General features: G+C 37.6%; 1 protein-coding gene across 1 annotated transcript in view; it reads right to left on the bottom strand.

Moving 5' to 3' along the window:
* LOC113060104 (E3 ubiquitin-protein ligase TRIM71) overlaps nt 1-14,333 on the bottom strand; it is a 36,922-nt gene extending 22,589 nt beyond the window's left edge. Inside the window, exon 1 of the mRNA XM_026228932.1 lies at nt 12,790-14,333. Coding sequence (XP_026084717.1) covers nt 12,790-13,509 — 720 coding nt within the window. The 5' untranslated portion in view covers nt 13,510-14,333. The remainder of the gene's footprint in view (nt 1-12,789) is intronic.
* Nucleotides 14,334-18,989: the final 4,656 nt, after the last annotated feature.

Raw genomic sequence — 18,989 nt, 5'->3', positions numbered from 1 at the left:
TGAGAGCTCTAAGGCCAAATCTAAAACATCTTAAACTGTGTTCCAAAGATAAACGGAGGTCTTACGGGTTTGAAACGACATGAAGGTGAGTTATTAATAACGTAATTTTGGTTTTTCGATTAACTAACCCTTTAAACTGCCCTCTACTTCCTATTTTTTTTTTTTTTCTGGGAAGTCACACATCCCCTTTGAGGTTACTGCTCTTCCTAAAACACATATGGACAACATTTTCTCCCTCTCTACACACATAGAACCACATGGCCCTACACCCTCCCAGGTGTGGGAGGTGTCTGCCCATTTAAATGTCCTTATTGGCTGCTCTAACAAAAACGTAATCAGCTGGGCCCCTGGCACATTGGATTCTAGAGTACACACGTGTGTATGTGCGAGTGTTTTAGTGAAGCGTAAATAATGAGTTTGCACAGACATGCCATGCAGGTGGCTGAGGTTTGGTCTGGTTTCATTGAACGAATATATGCATTTCCTTTGCACCTTTAAGTGCCCGTCTAAGAGGGGCTGGTACAACACTATGTGACAATAGCATTGACTGGGTCAACAGTAACCTCACATATGAGCTTAATAATAAATGGAAGCTCCAGACCAGGAATAGATGTCGAGCTAAAATGGCATTGCAATGGGACTATATCAGTGAGTATATCATCCTTGCATGAAATTACTTGTATAGGTTTTAAGAGTGAAAGCTTTAAACTACAAATATCTTATCTAACCAGTGGGTCTTAGTCACTGTTTCACAAATGTGTGAGGGAAATGCTAAAACGAATGCTAAAACAAATTATGATTCACCAATAACTTCCGTACTAAAATTTATCCAAAATGTATCATTTATCCTCTTGCTTTTATTATGACAGGACAGTTTAGGTACATAATTATTCTCACACATTCTCAGATGGACTAGCTTTCAAGCTGCTAAGCTTTGATTAAATGAACTATTATTAAAACATCACCAAACAGTTCTAGTCCAATTAGAAACAGGCAGCTTTGAATGGCCAAGGACCACCCAAGAAACCATATTACTAACAGGTAAAGCAACCAACCATGCTTCATTTTGTGCTGCGTCATGTTTAGGGGCATGGGAATGTCCCCACAATAACGGACCCGTCTGTAAATCTCTTGGACTTATTTTAAAGATTCTATACCACTAACTTTAAACGTCATCCTGATAAGCGATCATTGTCACAGCTGTAAACATGATGGCTTCCTTGCCATGAGGGCGTTTGCGACACTGCATTATTGTTTCCAGGTGGAAGATTAAAGAATGCAACACGCATCTCCCGGAAATCCTGTATATTTCAGCCAATCCGATAATGACTTCGAAACTCATGAAGCGTTTCGAATTTTGGGTGCCATATGCATCAGACAGTCAGCCAACGTCTGAGACTGAGACTACTAGACCCAACATTATCCCAAAACATGGTTTGCGTACCATAACAGCTTCTTTGAAAAGCTGCCAGAGGTTTCTTATATAAAATTATGAAAGCACTTCCATGTGGCATCGCTGTATGTATGCTATAGAAAAGAAGAGAAGAAACTCCATCTGGATTGCCGCTAAAACCATCAAAGCACAACCACAAATCTAGGCAGGTCTACGTTCAACATACTTGTCAGAGGTGAAGGCTGAACAGTTCTAATGATGAAATCATATTTGGAAAGTGATTTAATTGCTTACATTAGAATGCACCACTGTCCACTACCACACAAGGATGGTATTTCCAGCATCTCCATGAATGAAGCAAATTCAACGAGCTCTCTTACAGTTTAATATCAGCTCAAGTTTATAAAATTAATCTATGTTTGAAGCTTGAAATAAAGCAAGTCTAGAAAGAAAAGTGGGATGTCTGGTAACATTTGCTGTGGAGTGTTTTGACTAGAGGAATTAATAAAAAGTTTCCACTGTGGGTCCTACTGAGTGCACTCCCTTTCTCCCTCCTGCCTGGCTATATCTGTCTTTCTTACTCTAACAGCATTAAAAGTTCAGACATACATTGCGCTTTCACTGCATCCTGCTTTACAGCTCCAGGCAGAGCCTCTGGTCAGATGCTTTTAAGAAAGGCTTGGGGAAGTATATGGGATGGAATATAGCAAGTAGGACTGCAACTAACAATTATTTTGGTAAACAATTAATTAGCCAACTATTTTTTCGAATCATCAGATATAAAAAAAAAGAGCCTCATTTTTATTTGTATTTTTTTTAATTGACAAAAACACACTATTCCGCATTCTGCCCAATGTCCTTCAAACAAATGCGTCAGCTGAATGCTATGAAAACCTATATTGCTTAATTCATTAAACCACCTGCCATAATAAAGAGAAAACAAATACTTTAGCATTTTTATTCTTTTAAAGTTTTTTTTTGACAGATTACCATTGTCATTAATTGGGCAAAATGAGGTATTTTTGACTAATTGGGCCCCTGGGAAGGGGGAAAAAAATACTATAAAGCGCTTGACTAGGCTATTTTTTCCACCTTTCCTTAATAGACAACAGCAAAAGATTGTAGCATTGGAAATGGCCTAGTACTGTTTCTAAAGAGTTTACACAAATTGGTGGACTAACCGATATAGAAAGTTAAAACATGATTTTGGTATTCACCAATACTGTTAGTTTAGAGCAGCAGTGGCGCAAACCTTACATAAATATTGTTTTAATAAATTTGTTAAGTACTGTATATTGAATATAGTTTAAATCTCTACATTAAAAAATGTAAACGATAAATGAATAAAATCACAAACTCTGTGGTGGCCAATGGGTAAGAGTAATGTTCTGCTGGAACACATTCACTTTGATCACAGTCACATTTCAGTTTCATTTTCTTATCCTGTAAAAGGTGGTTATGAAGCGTCTGATATTTACTACAATTACATGCTGTTAACCCTTTACAGTTCCTACTCTTATAAAATATATGCACTGCATGTTGACTTGAATCTTAATTTAACATTCAACAACAGGTATTTCAGCACAATGAATGTTTTTGCACAGAGTATCAACTGTCCCCCTCTGTCTGGCGCGCCGCCACTCATTCAGTAAAGATTTAAATTGAACACAATGTCGGGGCACCCCTTTATGCAAAAAATGTTAATGCCCACATGAATGCGTGACATTTACAGATAAGTATATGAACGTAAACTGAAGGTTTTTGCACTGAGGACACATATGCATCTGTCAAAGGGCCTGACACGAATGCATTAGCTTAAAGGTTAAAATAAAGAATTCTCATGTTTTGGGCAGCTTGGATCATGTTCTTCTCCCACAGCATCTCATTCGGTTTCCTCTACTATTTTTAGATGCATTTCGTCCATAGAAATGCGTAATTCAGTGCTATAATTTGATGTAATGGGCTGAAGTTGGACGTGCACTGTGGGCAGACCCGACTGATCAGCATTGTGAATGGTTGTCAGTGATTTTTATTATCGATAATACATTTTATTGATTAGTTGTTGCAGCCCTAATAGCAAGTCATGTTAAAATCATATTTAAAGCTCTTACTGTTAAAGATGCTCTTCATAAAACTCTACAGAGTAGAAATGTGAAATGTCTTTTTTTGAGCCCATATGGGGAAATATTTAGAGGGAGTCTTAAAGATGGCTAGACAATGTATCACCAAGGGATCTGCTGCATAATGTGCTGACAAGTTCACATTCCTCTCAGACGTCACCTCAAACGGAGGAAAACCCTCTCGGCAAACTCCTCTTAACCCCTGAAAGACCCCCCACCCCCTCCATAAGCCTTGTGTCTTGGTTCCTGAGAGTTCAGTTTGTTTTAAGCGTGGACCTCAAGATTCCATATCAAAGCACTGAGAGGAACGCACGTGAAAATAGTTAAAAACAAACAGTCCCAGGGTAATGGAGTTCCTGAGATTGGGCTGTAAAACACATGCCAAACAGCTCTTCTGGCCCACGTTCATGAAGACCCCCTACTAAATCCAGATACAAGCCATGAAAACGTTTGCAAGACACCAAAAGACTCGTTTCAGGAGAGGAGCAGCAAGAAAATGAAAATGAAACCGTATCGGTGCTGACTGGCTTGATCGGCATGGAATGGAATGGTTAAGCAAAGAGAACCATTCGGCCCGATAGTGGAAAAACTGCTTAAGTGAACATCATGAACGTTATGATTCAGTTCATCTGGAAGAGAAGACAAAAAGACCTCAGCTGTGTGGAAGCACTTTAAATTGAGTGAGGACAAGACAAAAGCAGTGTGCCAGAGATGCGAATTGAAACTGGTCTATCACAACAACACATCAAGCACACAGAACATTGAGTTCTGTAAGTAGTACGCCTATAGTATATTGCTGGTGTAAAAAAAAAAAAAAGCTGTTTTTATCCTCCATGTTAATCAGTCATTTTACACATGATAAAAACGTGCACTTAATTTGCTTTGAAAATACTTGCAAATACGGTAGACAATTACTATTATTTTTTTTAAGTCCTGTAGCCCGGCCTAATAATAATAATTTGTCAATATTAAAAGTATTGCTCTTAACAGACCTGTGTGGTTTATATCACTAGTGCAGTGTTCGTTCTCGGAGCTTATAAGTCCTGCCCACGTGAGGTGTGCCGCTTCTGGCTTGCACTTTTCTGTACTAGGGCTGTGCGATTAATCGAAATAAAATCGCGATTTGAGTGTGCACGATTTCTAAATCGCTTTATAGCACGATTTTCTGCGGCCCCGACCTCCCATATTAATGGAACAGAATGTTCACACTGCACGCGGTAAAAAGATGAGAACAGAAAAGTTTATAAATAGAAAGGTGCGAAAAGATTTCATATCTTGCACGTGAGCACAGAGAGAGTTGTCAGTGCACAGGACACAGGTTGAGCGAGAGGAGACACGTTGTAAGACAGCATATATCTGAGCCTTATACGGTCTATGATCTGAGCAGGCGGATCTGGTTTTGTTAACGGAGCAAAGAAATTTTAGTGATGCACGGGTTGATCCAAAACGAGTGGGTGCCTGCGGTCGCCCGCCGTTTCGAGTCATCCAAAAATATTTTTACTGATATTCGGGTCGCAGTTGGTCGGGTCCTTTTAAATGAAAATGCCAATTAAACCTTTGTCATTTCTATAGTACTAGACACATTTTTTAAATACATAGGCCAACACTATTTAATAAATAAGAAGCAAATATATAGCCTAGGAGACAACGTAATAAGGCACCGTCACGATCAGTTGCATTGCATGTGAACTGGAGGGTGCCGAAACTCAGCGTGTGCCTCACAGATTTGAGAAATATAGGCTATATATCACAGAAGGCTTGAAATGTCTTCTTTTGAAAAAAAAATATTCAAACCAAAATAAATGGGCTACTCTCGGATGATGTAATCCATATGAAATGTGCATTTCTCTCTGGCGTTCATGGCGAGTCTGCATTGTCAACTTCATCTTTGCAGCAACACAGAAAAGACCAGTTTATTACTAAACAATAAAATGACTCCTTGCATATACAGTAAGTTATGAACCAGCAGGCCATTCTGGGTTGAGCAAGACCCTAGGGGATATTCAGAAATGTGCTCTCCACTCACGAGCTCTGATCGGAACAAACTCGAGCATCAATGTCTGCTGACCTTGCAGAAACATACAAATAGACATAGCCAGACTATACTATTTTAGTACAAATTATGAGCTTACTGATGATTTTTTTAATAATTCATGACAAAATTATAAAATATTAAGTTTTTTTTTTTGCCTAGTTAGTTTTGCCTATTTTCTTATGGCCCAATGACGCTACGATGAGCATTTACTGCTTTTTAAAAATGGGGTCCGAGTTGCAGTTAAAAACATCGGTCGGGTGCGGGTTATTAATACATTGACCCAAGCATCACTGGTGCGAGTGGATAGATTCGCGCTTGCACATTATTTTAATGTGCTTTTGCGTTCCAATAATGCGCTCTCGTTGCTGCTTCTGAACCGCGTACACAACTTACTGTATACACACTGCAGACTGAGTACATGTGAACCTTAGGCAATAAATATATTGGGCAAAACAGAACACCTGAGGCACCGCTACAGTGAGCTTTATGACCAATGCATGGCAAAAAAAAGAAAAAAAGAAAAGAAAAAAAAGCCTTTTTTTTCCATATGTCTAGACATTTTGTTTGACATCTTAGTGATTATTTTGACTTACGTCTGTTCTAGAGACATTTGATAAAGCTCTCATTGGTTTTCTTTTGGAAATATGTTTGAAACATGAATTTATTTGAAATATGAAATAAATTTATACTGAATGCACTTATGACTGTAAAGCATGTATGTGTGTGTATGTGTGTGCAGCCCACACAATTCTGACTTTTGATTTCAATATTTTCTATCATGGTTCAGCTCTCAGCATGGGCCAGAGGAAAGGATGATCACATAATATTTAAACATGAATGATGTCCAGCCAATCAATTTCATTTTTGACTCCAGAAAGGAATTTGCATTCATGTCACAAAAATGATGGATAGTTCACAAGAGTGAGCAGTGTAGGGGTTGGTCTCTATGGTACTTTATTGACCCAACTAATCCCACACAGAATTAATTCTATCCATTTGGGATGACCCTTAACACACAGCCTTAAGCAAAAGAAGACAAGTTTTTTAGATATTATGATTCCCCATGCTTTACTACTACCCAGGAACAGGCAGAAATGTGGCACATATGACACAAACTAAGCACTATTCTTAATATCCAATGATTTAAAGTTAGTTTCTATGTCATGTCAAACTAAATATCTGGGACAAATATTTGCACACAACTGACATCCATAGATTTGTACAGGAAGATGCCAGTTGACCACTCCAGACACATCGACACGTTCGCCATCTTGGAATGGTCAATGTTACAAAAAAAAAAAAGAAGAAAAAAAAAAAAAACACAATGAGATACCACAACATTGCACATTAGTGTTGGGCAATATTCTCCATATTCTTATCGTCCGCCTTTGAGATATATACACAAGGAAGTGTAATATATACACAAAAAATTACTCTTGATTTATTGGAGATTCAAAAATAAGGAATGGGGGAATTTTTATCATTCTAGGGTGGTTGTGTTCATACACTGCCAACACACATTTATGTCCAAACACCAAGTAAAAGTGGATTTTGCATAATAGGTGCCCTTTAAAGGGTTAGTTCACCCAAAAATGAAAATTAGCCTGTTTTACTCACCCTCAAAGCATCCTAGGTGTATGTGACTTTTGTTAAATTTTATAAAATTATGTGTGCGAGTTGTATTAAAAACTGGCCTTGCACAAAAATCTCCTCTCAGCTTTTATAAAAAATGTCCCTTTACAAATCCTCGTTTTGTGCTTCTAATTCATGAGCAAGTTTGTTTCATCTCCGCATTTGTCACTAACTTCTGCATATGACAGATAGCAGAAGTGATGAAAAAAAAAAGTGTTTATAATGTTTGAAATATGGATAGTTATCTTACAAAAATGCATGGATTCACTACAGGAGGCCCTAATTCACCCCACGGAGCTGTGGGAGGGACGTTTTATTACGGATGCACGCACTTTATTTCACATCTTCTGAACTATTGACAATCAACACCCGCTTACCCCCATCGAAACACTTGGAGGGGCCAGGACAATTTTTAATAGGGATGCACCGCCTTCGGCCCACCAATATTTATTCGCCGATTTTTCCTCAATTTACAACCAACAGCATATCGGCTACATAAGGAAAAATGCAGATATAACGAACCAATGGTTTATTCATTAACTGTGAAGGCACTGAGCTGTATAATGTCAGTTGCATAATCCTAGCCCTGCCGTAAGCACTTTAATGCTAATCAAATACCGCCTTAGTAAAGGAGATCTCATATATATTTAAACTTACAAAAAATATTAAAGGATTCATATGCATTTAATACAGTGAAGTTAGTTTACATTTGTTTATTTCTGTACCTGAAAACTGTTAAACCTACCTAACAAGCACTGTTTATTTAATATGTATCTTTTTTCTATTGTATTTATGTAGGCCTGCTGAATGTTAAATGGATCCAATCCATATTCATTGCAAATTATTTGATGATGCAGCAATAAAACTGCTAATATAATTTAAAGCAGGTGCTTTTGAACTTTGCTGATTTAAATTTGCTGATTGGATTCGTTTGGAAGAAGAAAGTCACATGCAACTAGGATGCTTTGAGGGGGGAATAAAATGCAGGCTAAATCTCATTTGAACAAACCATTTAAACAAGACGCAACAGACAACTACATTCACTCACACGCTGTGTTATGTGTGTACAGTGCACATTCATTTAGAGAGACGTCTTTTGTCATTCACAGTCAATTATGTCTTAATTGAAACAAAAAAGAAAAGATGTCGAAAAACATATATATAATATCTGGTCATTAGGCTTAAAGTGTAAATGCATCCTAATAGACCAATCCTTTACGTGACAAAAGGACTCGATGGTGCAAACTGTGGACAGTGCATGAATAATGCAAAGGCAATTACTTTCAAACAAAGAGATGGACACCATTAGTCCTTCCATTAATTAAAGAGGAGAATTATAGGTTAGGTTTGCTTATGAGCACAAAATGTTTAACATCTGCAGGTTCACAAAAAAAAAACAAAAAAAAAAACATTCTATTTCACAGTGGGTTTGAGCAAAACAAAAAAAATGTCATGATGACTGGGATGTGTTAAAATGTAAACTCCGTTGCTTCAGGAGCAGAATTGAGTTGGATGTTAATACTGTTTGTCCTTTCACCTGAAGGATTTCTTTGCCTCGAACACATGCACAGAGAAACAGGAATGTAAAAAGCATCTAACGGCCAGATCGTTTCACTCCAACCAGACCAACCAGACAGACAGAGATGCAGACAATGATTGAGAATCCCACCGGTCTCCCAGGTGGCTTCTAGGAACTGATGTCATAGCATTCCATAGACACAACCTCCAAGCAAGAGCACCCCCCCCCCTCCTATTGAGGTACTCCACTCTTAGTGGAGTATATGAAATTGTAAATATCCTCTGAATATACAAAAATCTATAGCTTAAATCTAAATTTACAATTCAATAATTTGTCCTGCGAGAATATAATTCTGGAAAATATGGCCTCTGAGATCACTTTATTTAACAGAGCTCAGCAGGCTACCAATAAACATGACAATGAATTATGTCATCTTAGTCACCAGTTAGGCATTAAACCACAGGTTAATTTGTTCATAATGTCAGTGGAACATGTATAGGTTATGCGGTTATCATACTGATGAGCCAATTTTCATATGGATATTGTTTTTCTCTACACTAACATGATGTGAGACAATATAAACACGATAAACAGGCAGACTCGAGTGTATGTACTGTACTGTAATTGCCACGCTCTGCATTATTTGTTTTCTGTTTGCTCTGCTTAAGATTGATTTTTTTTTTTTACATATACAAAGTCAATCACAAAAAAAGGCATCAATTTGATCAGTTATATATTCATAATGAAGTGTCATTTAATCACATTTCAAAGTCTATACTAGTCCACATTCAGCTAAGTAACACATTCAAAAATCAAATAGACAAACCAATAAAACATTTCATTCATGGGGATGAACAGAATTTAGACTCCTTATGAAGCACCTTATTAAATGGATGTCAACTTCTCTACAGTCTCTTCAGGATGGAAACTATTTTCCCCCCAATTTTCCACAGATTTACAGTCTGGACAGGTTGAAAGTAGTTGCCAAAGGTCAGAGCCAGTCTGCAGATCCGAGTTGACAGAATCTATAGAAAATCAATTTACTTAAAAGTTGAAACCATCAGTTAATATTTAAAGTAAGTTTATGAAGTATTTACATATAAGTTCAATGTGGAAGAGCTTAAAGAGCACACTGAGCACACATGAAATCTTAAAAATAAAACATAAAAAAAAAAAAAAACAGACCTTAAAAATCTTTCAATTTATGAAATCATGGATGTAAAAGTACTAGCCAGTAATGCCTGAGAAGTATATATTAGCGTAGCACACAATCTTATACAGCTAGTCAGCTAACTGTGTTCTGTGCAAAAGTATAAACGTGAATCTCTTAATTTTACAATAAGTAGTTGTCAATATGTGATTGCCTGAATGCACAGTAAGTCGCTTTGGATAAAAGCATCTGCTAAGTGCATACATTTAATTTAATTAAAAGTAGTGAAACTTAGGCCAAAATAATGGTTAAATATTAAATATATCATAATTTATTAATATTTAGGGATGCTTCGACGGCTCCGATACTGGCATTTTCTGGGGATCGGATATCGGTCCGATCCAAATCCGATATTGTGTTATTGCTGAGCCCCACGAAAGGCACAAAAACATTTTAAAGCACCAAAACATTTTCGTGCACATATTTCAAGTGTTAAAGCGGTTACATAGTTCAATGATTAATACTGAAGTCATTATATTTAAGTTTACATAAACTCTTCTTTCTGCTGCTGCGGCTGTCTGTCATCATTCAGCAATCAAACTGCGTGGTTGTGTTCGGTTACTACAGTAAAAATGGTGAAACTCTCTTCAAGAGCACACACACACAAAAAAAAAAAAGAGGCTCAAACTAACGCACATATTTAATACACTACGCATAAATATCTCTTCCCTTTGTAGTAGTGATGTCCGGTTTGCGAACGAATGGTTCAATTTAACTGGTTCTTCTTAGTAAACTGGTTGAACATGTTCACCAAATAGGACAGAAATGTTTGAAATGGTACACGTCTCCAGAAATCATTGATCCACAAATTACTCAAGTAATTTATTTTTTTTACATGGCTGACACTCAAAATTAACCAATATCCTGGAGTAATTCATTGACTGAACTGGTATGAAGAGAGAACTGAAGATGACCTCGAGCAGAACAGCTTGTGTGTTGTAATAACTATGTGGACATCATTCTGCGCACAGGATGTGCATAAGCGCTCTGTGCCTCTGACACTTTTAGTATTATAATATTTTCAGCGCAATCAAAGATTATTAATAGTCTTTCTTGTTCTGTCCTATCTATCACATGCTGCTGCCTTTATTACAATGCTATACATTTAAAATAAATGTATTTCATATTTCTATATAAATTAATATACTTGTTTTTATATTAGAGCATTTCACAACAATACAAAAGAGCAATGTGTACATTTTACCAGATTTTAGACTTATTCACTTTTATACAATTATTGCGCACCCGTGATTTTTCTAGAATCTAAAGTATATTTTGCTGTTGAATTTTCCACTAACGTAGTTTTATAATAGTGTTTTTGTCATAGATTATGATTATATATTTTTTCATTTGTTATTTTCCATTAAAATGAAGTTGTTTATATGTAGTAGATTGTGTTTAATACACAAAAGAGTGATCAGGTCAACACAGAAGAACACTTTTAATATTTAGTATCTTCTACTAGGTGTAATTTGTACTACTATCTGTTCAAAATAAAATGTAACAGAGCATAGTAGATTTTTTTTTTCTGTTGTACAGAAGTGTATATCGAACCATGACATCTGTGTAGAATTTCGTGCCCTACAACTTTCATTTCATATATATATATATATATATAATATTTTTTTTTATTATTTTTTTTGTACAACATTGGTGTATAATGCCTAATCATAAGCTTGTTCAGAAATGGTAACTTGAGATGTTTCTCAGTAAATTATTGTTGACAGCAGTAGTATTCCACTGGCTAAACAATAAGGCTTGTCTGTGCCTACATGAAACTCAGTGCAAAGACCACAGGTACAAACACAATAAGAATTTATATACTATAGGCCTGTGATGTTCATGCAACACTGGGCAACAACATTGCTCAAAGTGAGAACACCATGCCCCAGATAAAGACCTGGAGGGGAAAAAAAACTTCTGAAGCAGCAGTGAAAGCTCTCACATCAATCTAGAAAACATATGGATGGCTGAAGCCATTCTACACACAGCTGCCCTGCATATTGCACTGGAATCCATAACACTGGCTAGAAAAAAAATAAAAAATAGAATGTGCTGATTTCTAGAAAGCATCATGACAGGGTGATCAAAGTCTGACAGACTAACTTCCAACAGGAAAAGAACAGGAAAAATGCCTGTTATTTAAAACCCTCAAACAGATGCACAGTCAGGAATTCTTTGAAATGACACAAGCCGTTATCAAAAAGAGATAATTTGAAGTAACATCAATAGAGATGATCAGTGTTTGCAGCTATATTCACAATTGTGTACTTCAGTACTCGTGGTTTTTGGTTTTTTTAAACCTTACTCATAAATCTGAGACCATTTAGAGGAGAAAAATAATATAGTAGCATAATTATAAAAATGATAAAAAAAATAAACGAATAATTTAAAATACATAACATGTTAAATACATAACTGTTTTTCTCATATAACTAATTACTACAGACTAAAAGCAGAAATTATAATATTTAAAAAATACAATTAAATTTTAAGTCCATAATGTAATTTATTATCTGTGGTAAACAACAACAATGGTAGATCTCTATAATAATTTATAGCATTAATTCTTAACAATAAGCACCACAAAACAGACTCATACTCACAATAGAAATTGAAGACAAATCTGTGCAGTGACATCTTTTTTGTAGGTCTGACAGTAAATGATGGTAGCACTTAGCAGATGGTGCAATCCATAGTAATGTTATGTACAGTATACTTATTATAGTTGCAGTCAAAGTGTGGATACAATAGTAACGGTTTTGATATGAGGTTTGAACCTTGAGCCCTTCAGCAGCCATCTCAAATCTTTAAACCACTACACAAAATAATTATAAAATGCACCAAACAAAAAAATAATCATTGGTAAACGAAACTCACCTCATCATCATGGTGCTGGCAGAAGTCCATCCTCTCCTGGAAAACATTCAGCATGGAGAAGCTGTTGTGGAAGGACTGGGAGATGTTGATGGGGGTGTTGGAGTTGTTGGTGCGGTTGGCCAGGTGTAAGCTCTCCAGAAGCCCCTCGATGAAGTGGTCTTTGGTGAGTCGGACCCTCTGGTGAGCCCTGACGCAGTTATCACACAGATACTCCTGGCAGTCCAGGCAGTGGGAAGCAGCGGGGTTGCCCTCATCACAAGAGCTGCACTGAGGGTCTGACAGATGCTGGGGTCTCAGAAGACCGCCGTGATGGACCACCGATGAAGACCGGCCGTTCTTGCCCTGTTCCTCAGCAGAGACCACCACATCCAGCAGGTCACTGAAGAGAAAGTTGGAGGAAGGCAATGCGTCCACGCCGGATTCCGACAGAGACACTTTTTGGTCGCATGTGGGGCATCTGAGCTTCAGCGGATCACCTGGGCTCCTGTGGCCCTCTAGGCATTGCCTGCAGAAGGCGTGGAGACAGGGCAGGACGTGCAGTCTCCTGGTGGATGAGGTAGATGAGGAGCTGGAGGTCTGGGAGGACGAGGAGGAGGTAGATGAATTGGAGGAGATCGGAGCAGAGAAGCCGCACAGCTCCTTGCACAGCGGACATGTTTGCAGGTCGGAGTCTGGGAAAGACGCCATTTGCGCAGAGGACCACAAAATAACTTCACACATAAAGACGCGTTAAGATACACAAAAGCTTCCGAAATGATACCCTGTCCAACTCAAGCAAGCAATACAGATCATAGACTTGGCATGCTGTGCTGGATGCTATTCAATTGATACTTGATATATACAGTCCCGTTTAATGACTTTCGACTGAATTGGGCTTTCAGCTTTGGTTATTATCGATAGAAATTCGCAGGACAAACTCTATACGCAACTTCTCGAGTGCACATTAGTAAACCAAGTGTCATTTTGAGGCCTTATAATCCCTCGGTATGGGGCATTAACATTGTTGCGAAACATGAAATCCGCTGCAAGGTCCCTGCTCCGATCCTCCCCCACCGCCGCATGACGAGAGGGGCCAAATGCGCTCGATACAGTGTCAGTTTTTACCTTCCCAAACGCAAATGTGTCCGTTTTCCATGAACGCGCTTTAGTCTACCATCTGCGCATCATTATTCTCAAAACGCGCTTGCGCGAGCCGCAATTAAATAATTCAAAGTATGTCCCATGTAGCTCGTTAGCACGCAGCGCCCCTCAATATTCTGTTACTGTGGTGAAGCTGAAAAGCCCCTTTAACTTCCTTCAGTCCAGTTACAGTAACACTTTGGCGAGAGGTATAAGGCAACCATTCCAACCTTTCGTTTCCACTAGATCCAGAGCTTTCAGCTGGCCATGTTCACATAACAAAAGCTCTCTCCGCGCGCCTCTTCAATCCGCACTCCTTTTCATCGGGAATGACGCTCGCGCGGACAACAATTCTGCAGCGCGTGACCATCAAACAAACGCGTCCATCCTAAGTAAACCTAGAGCACACTTCCGCCTGAAAACACTCCGAAGGGGCGTGGTTTATGTAGCGAGGGGGCGGGGTCGGGCAGGTATTGACTATTAAAGTAGTACAAATCGGCAAGGATCAATTATTTATTTATGTATTTATTACCTGAATGTAGAATATAGTGCTCAATGAGACATTATAATGTCATATTTAGGATTTATATTTCGTTTTCAAGAAACAACAGAAAGCCCAAAGCTTTATGCTTGACTGTCGAAATATCTTTATTCAATTGCAGTCATGTTTGTCATCCTATATTAGATTTTCATCCCATATGTCTTGCTCCTTGGCTTTAAAAAATGTTGGTTGTTTCTTACCTAAATATTTACTGACTAATTATTATGGGTCAAATTTATCTGGTTAATCTGAAGGCTTGTTTTTATTTTATTGTATTGTATTTATCCATATTTAAATGATTATTTTATTATTATAATTAATTTGTATTATTATTATTATTCGGTTTTTGTGTGTTTATTGATTGATTAGATGTGAAACAGAAATCACAATTCAATACTGGGGCTGCCATTCAATTTAAATAAAGACAAATGATGCATTCCATGATTGCCCAGCTCCTTTTTGAGGAAAATATGCTTTATACTGATTACACTAAATTATACTGAATAAAGTGTTCTTTGAAAGGAATACAAATCTGGCTTGGTGTCAATTACGGGATGATTGAGCATTATTGATGGGGCCGAGGGTGTGCATAAGACAAAAAAGCATGTTCTAGGACATACAGGTCCCTTTGTATGCCATTCGTTCTATCATTATTTCTCATGAATTCTCCCAGCCATCATCATTCGACAGCACATGCTAATTTCCCGCCACACCTGAACCTATGAAATCAATCTTAACCTTTTTGTAATCAATGCTACCCCTCCTGAGGGCCCCTCCTGTAATAGATAGCTACCACATGTAGGACTGCCTTTGTGAGCATTTATGGGCATTTAGGATGGGGTGCTGCATTGGCTCTTGTGACAAGGGAGGAAGCTTCTCAGTGGGGCTTAGGCTCCAGATGCAGGCTGCCCAATAAAGCAGTGGGATGCCAAGCTGAAAGACAGAGCTTTGGGAGGAACCCTTTGACCCCATTATTATGGCTGGGATTAGGGGCAGTAGAGACTGCCCACACTCAGCTGCAGAGCTCTGGCCATCCCAAGGACAATCCATTGATCTACATGAGGAAAAAGCCGGAACGGGGGTTGGGTGAGGGCAGAGGCTCAGCAAAACCAAGTAAAGCAAGGAAGGGTCATGTCACATTGTGGAAATGACCACAGGCAATGTGGACAAGGGTTATGTGTACGTGTGAGAGTGGATCTGTGTACATAACGAAGCAGGCGCTGATTCTTTCTCAGACCCGGGAAGTAGCAAGTCCTTTTAACTGTCACTCATAATCAACTCATAATAATAATAATGAGTTTATTAAACTCCTAACTTTGTGAGCAAAAGTGAATGTTCCTTTGTGGCTGAATTACTTGATTGTGACTAGTGTGATCCCAGCTATCAGGGAACGTCATAACTTTGGCTAATGTTTTGCCAAGGTTCTCTGAAAGTTCTGAACAAACATTCCCTTAAAATAGAAAGTTTGTTCAAAGTTAGCTGGTCTTTTATAATGTTCTCAAACCTTTGCACAAAAGCATTATTTATACATCATTCATGAAACATTTTTTTTTTTTCCCCTGGAACATTTTAGTTTAAATGTTACTACTTGATTTCGAAACACTCAGAGAACATTCAAAAGTACCTTTCTCATAATGTTTGCAAGTGAATGTTAAGTTAAAGGGTAACTCCACCCCAAAATTAATATGTAATCATTAATTACTTACCTCCATATCATTCCAAACCTGTAAAAGCGTCTTGGGTACACAATTTAAGATATTTTGGATGAAAACCAAGAGGCTTGTGACTGTCCTATTGACTGCAAAGTTAAACTATTAAACATTTTTGGAGCAGGCAGCAGAAGCTCTTCTGTTTCGGCCACACCTCACAGATGCACTGTTTTAGTTCAAATCAAAGCATAAATGCACGTAGAAAACGTATTCTTGTGTCGCGGCTAACACAGAAGAGCATACACAGCTTGCGTTCTCTCCAAAATGGCATTATGGTGATGCGGAGAGACACAGAGGAGACAAATTGTTGAATAAAGTTGTTATTTTTGTTTTATTTGCATACAAAAAGTATTGTCGTCACTTTATAATGTTACGGTTGAACCACTGATGGCAGATGTACGATTCTGACGATGTCTTTCATACTTTTCTGGACCTTGACAATGTTATCTACTTGGCAGTCTATGGAACAGTCACAAGCCTCCCAGTTTTCATCCAAAATATCTTAACTTGTTTTCTGAAGACAAACAAAGCTTTTATGGGTTTGAACGACATGGGGTTAAGTGATTAAAAATTTCTTAGAACATATTTTTATTAACTGGGATGTGGCCCGAATTAAGCTCTCTGTATGTGATTGTCCATTTTTGATCCGCTTTATGAGCTTAAACCTCAACAATGCAGTTGATAGACTGGTTATCTGCAGGGGTTTCCTGCAGGCCTGCCTTAATCACAGGATTACAATAATATCCACTCACTCAACAAAGAGTCTTGCCCTGTTGTACTTTGTCGTATCACTGTTGTCCAGACTAATTGATAATTAGTCTCTTGTTTAGCTTGTGAATGTCTTTATGATAGCTTTGACTTTAATTGTTATGAGATACACACTGCGGAAAATACATGGAATGATGGCAAAAATATATTACTGCATATAATAATGTTTTGTTCATGCAACTTTTCCACTCATCCGCCATTTATAGGACAAAGTAATGGCAGTGAATACAAAAACCTTAGAAAACATTCATTGACATTTTAGGGTCAGGGTTAGGGTCACAATCCAGCGAGAATCTGTACAGATTCGGAGATGGATTGTGGGTTAAATTTAAGTCCACTGATGTTACATTCTGTAGGATCAGTGCTAACTTCTAAGATCTGTTAAAATGTCATTATGAGAACTGGTATCAATCAAACCTAAAGATCATCCTTTTTTCTTGGTGTATTTACTATTTCCCTTTGATGGTCATACATATAAAATAATTGATTGGAATAGATAAATAGAGAAAACCACAGAATATCTTTCACTCACTTACAGGTTGTAAACTAAGATATAAAGATGCAGCGAAGAAGTATGAAGGTGTTCTTGGAAAAATGTTGCATGATGCATGATGCAAAATAAATCAATAGTTATTTCAAGTATTAAAAGTAAGTATATCCATAGCTGCTAAATGTGAATGTTGACACAATTAAATAGATTTATAGCAGTAGAATAGTCTTGGTTTGTTGATTCTTTAGAGAAGATATTTTTGTTCTCTACTTTTCTTTAAAGTTCCTCCTGTATTCTAAGGGCTTTGTTCCTGTAGCTGATCCATTTATTACCATTAGAAAATGGGATGTGGATGTATATGAAGATGTCAAACATAATCTTGAAATGACAAATCTGAATAGTGTCATAAACCCATAAAACACATTGGGTTCTGGTTGGATACAAACACAGCTTAGACATTTAATTACTGATTTCTTTTTTCCTTTCTGTTCCAAAATGGATCATCATTCAAGTTTTATCTGAAAATGACCATTTGGCACACTCTTACGAGTGAGATAAGAGTAAACATGGCAACATTCAAATTTTCAACATGACAACATATGCTAATTGCATGTCTGATCAGTCTTATTTCTGTGAATGGATATCATTTTTCATGGTCTGACTGCTGTTCAGGAGACCAAATAGGCACTTTTAGTTTATAGTGTAACCTAAATCATTCAATTCGAGAATTGAATGAAAATTTATTTTAGACTTCAGGCAGCGTTTTTGACTAAAATGAGAAGAACAAGAAAATCCTCCATGCCCACGGGGAAGCAAAGACGTCTGACTGGTCTGTGTCCTGGTTGCTGATAGCCTCTGTCTCAATCTTCCTTGAGTAAATCTGTCTAAAAACAGACAGTAGAGGGGTTGGGGGTGGGTGGGACGTTCAGAGCATGAACAGACTCACAGGTAAAAGAGATAATTTACGTTCAGTTGTTCAGGGCTGAGATAATGCTCCAAAAATGTGAGGGTGCCTGTAAGTTCAGCTTTGAGATGCATTATAGGACATTTGCGCTACAAGTCAAAGTTTGAAATAATTGGCATTTAAAAAAAAAAAAATGTTTTTGAGTCTCTTGAACTCACCAAAACTGCATTTATTTAATAAAAACAGTATACCTGAAAAAACAATGCGCAAGTCCACCTTGGACAAAAGCTTTTTTAATGCATTGCGTGGTCACACCAAATGTTGACTTAATTTAGTTAATTAATAAAATCTATTTATGGCATTATTTTTGACGGCATTTCTACACAAGTGCCTAAAAACTTCGCACAGTTCTGTAGCTTTGCAGGTTTCTTGAAGCGTTTTGGAGACATTGCCACAGTTCTTCTGGATTTAGTCTGTCTCAGTTTGTTCTGTTTCTTCATGTTATTCCAGACAGACTGATGATGATGAGATCAGATCTCTGTGTGGAGCACTGGCTGTTGTCAGACTCCTTGTGCAAACAAAAATCTCACTGGATTATTACAGTTAATGGCAAAAATAATGTCTGGAAATGTAAACTGATGTTTACTACTGACACACAACAGCAAATCA

Source organism: Carassius auratus, chromosome 41 (assembly GCF_003368295.1).
Source record: "Carassius auratus strain Wakin chromosome 41, ASM336829v1, whole genome shotgun sequence".
NCBI lineage: Eukaryota > Metazoa > Chordata > Actinopteri > Cypriniformes > Cyprinidae > Carassius > Carassius auratus.
This window is presented reverse-complemented; position numbering and strand designations above follow the sequence as displayed.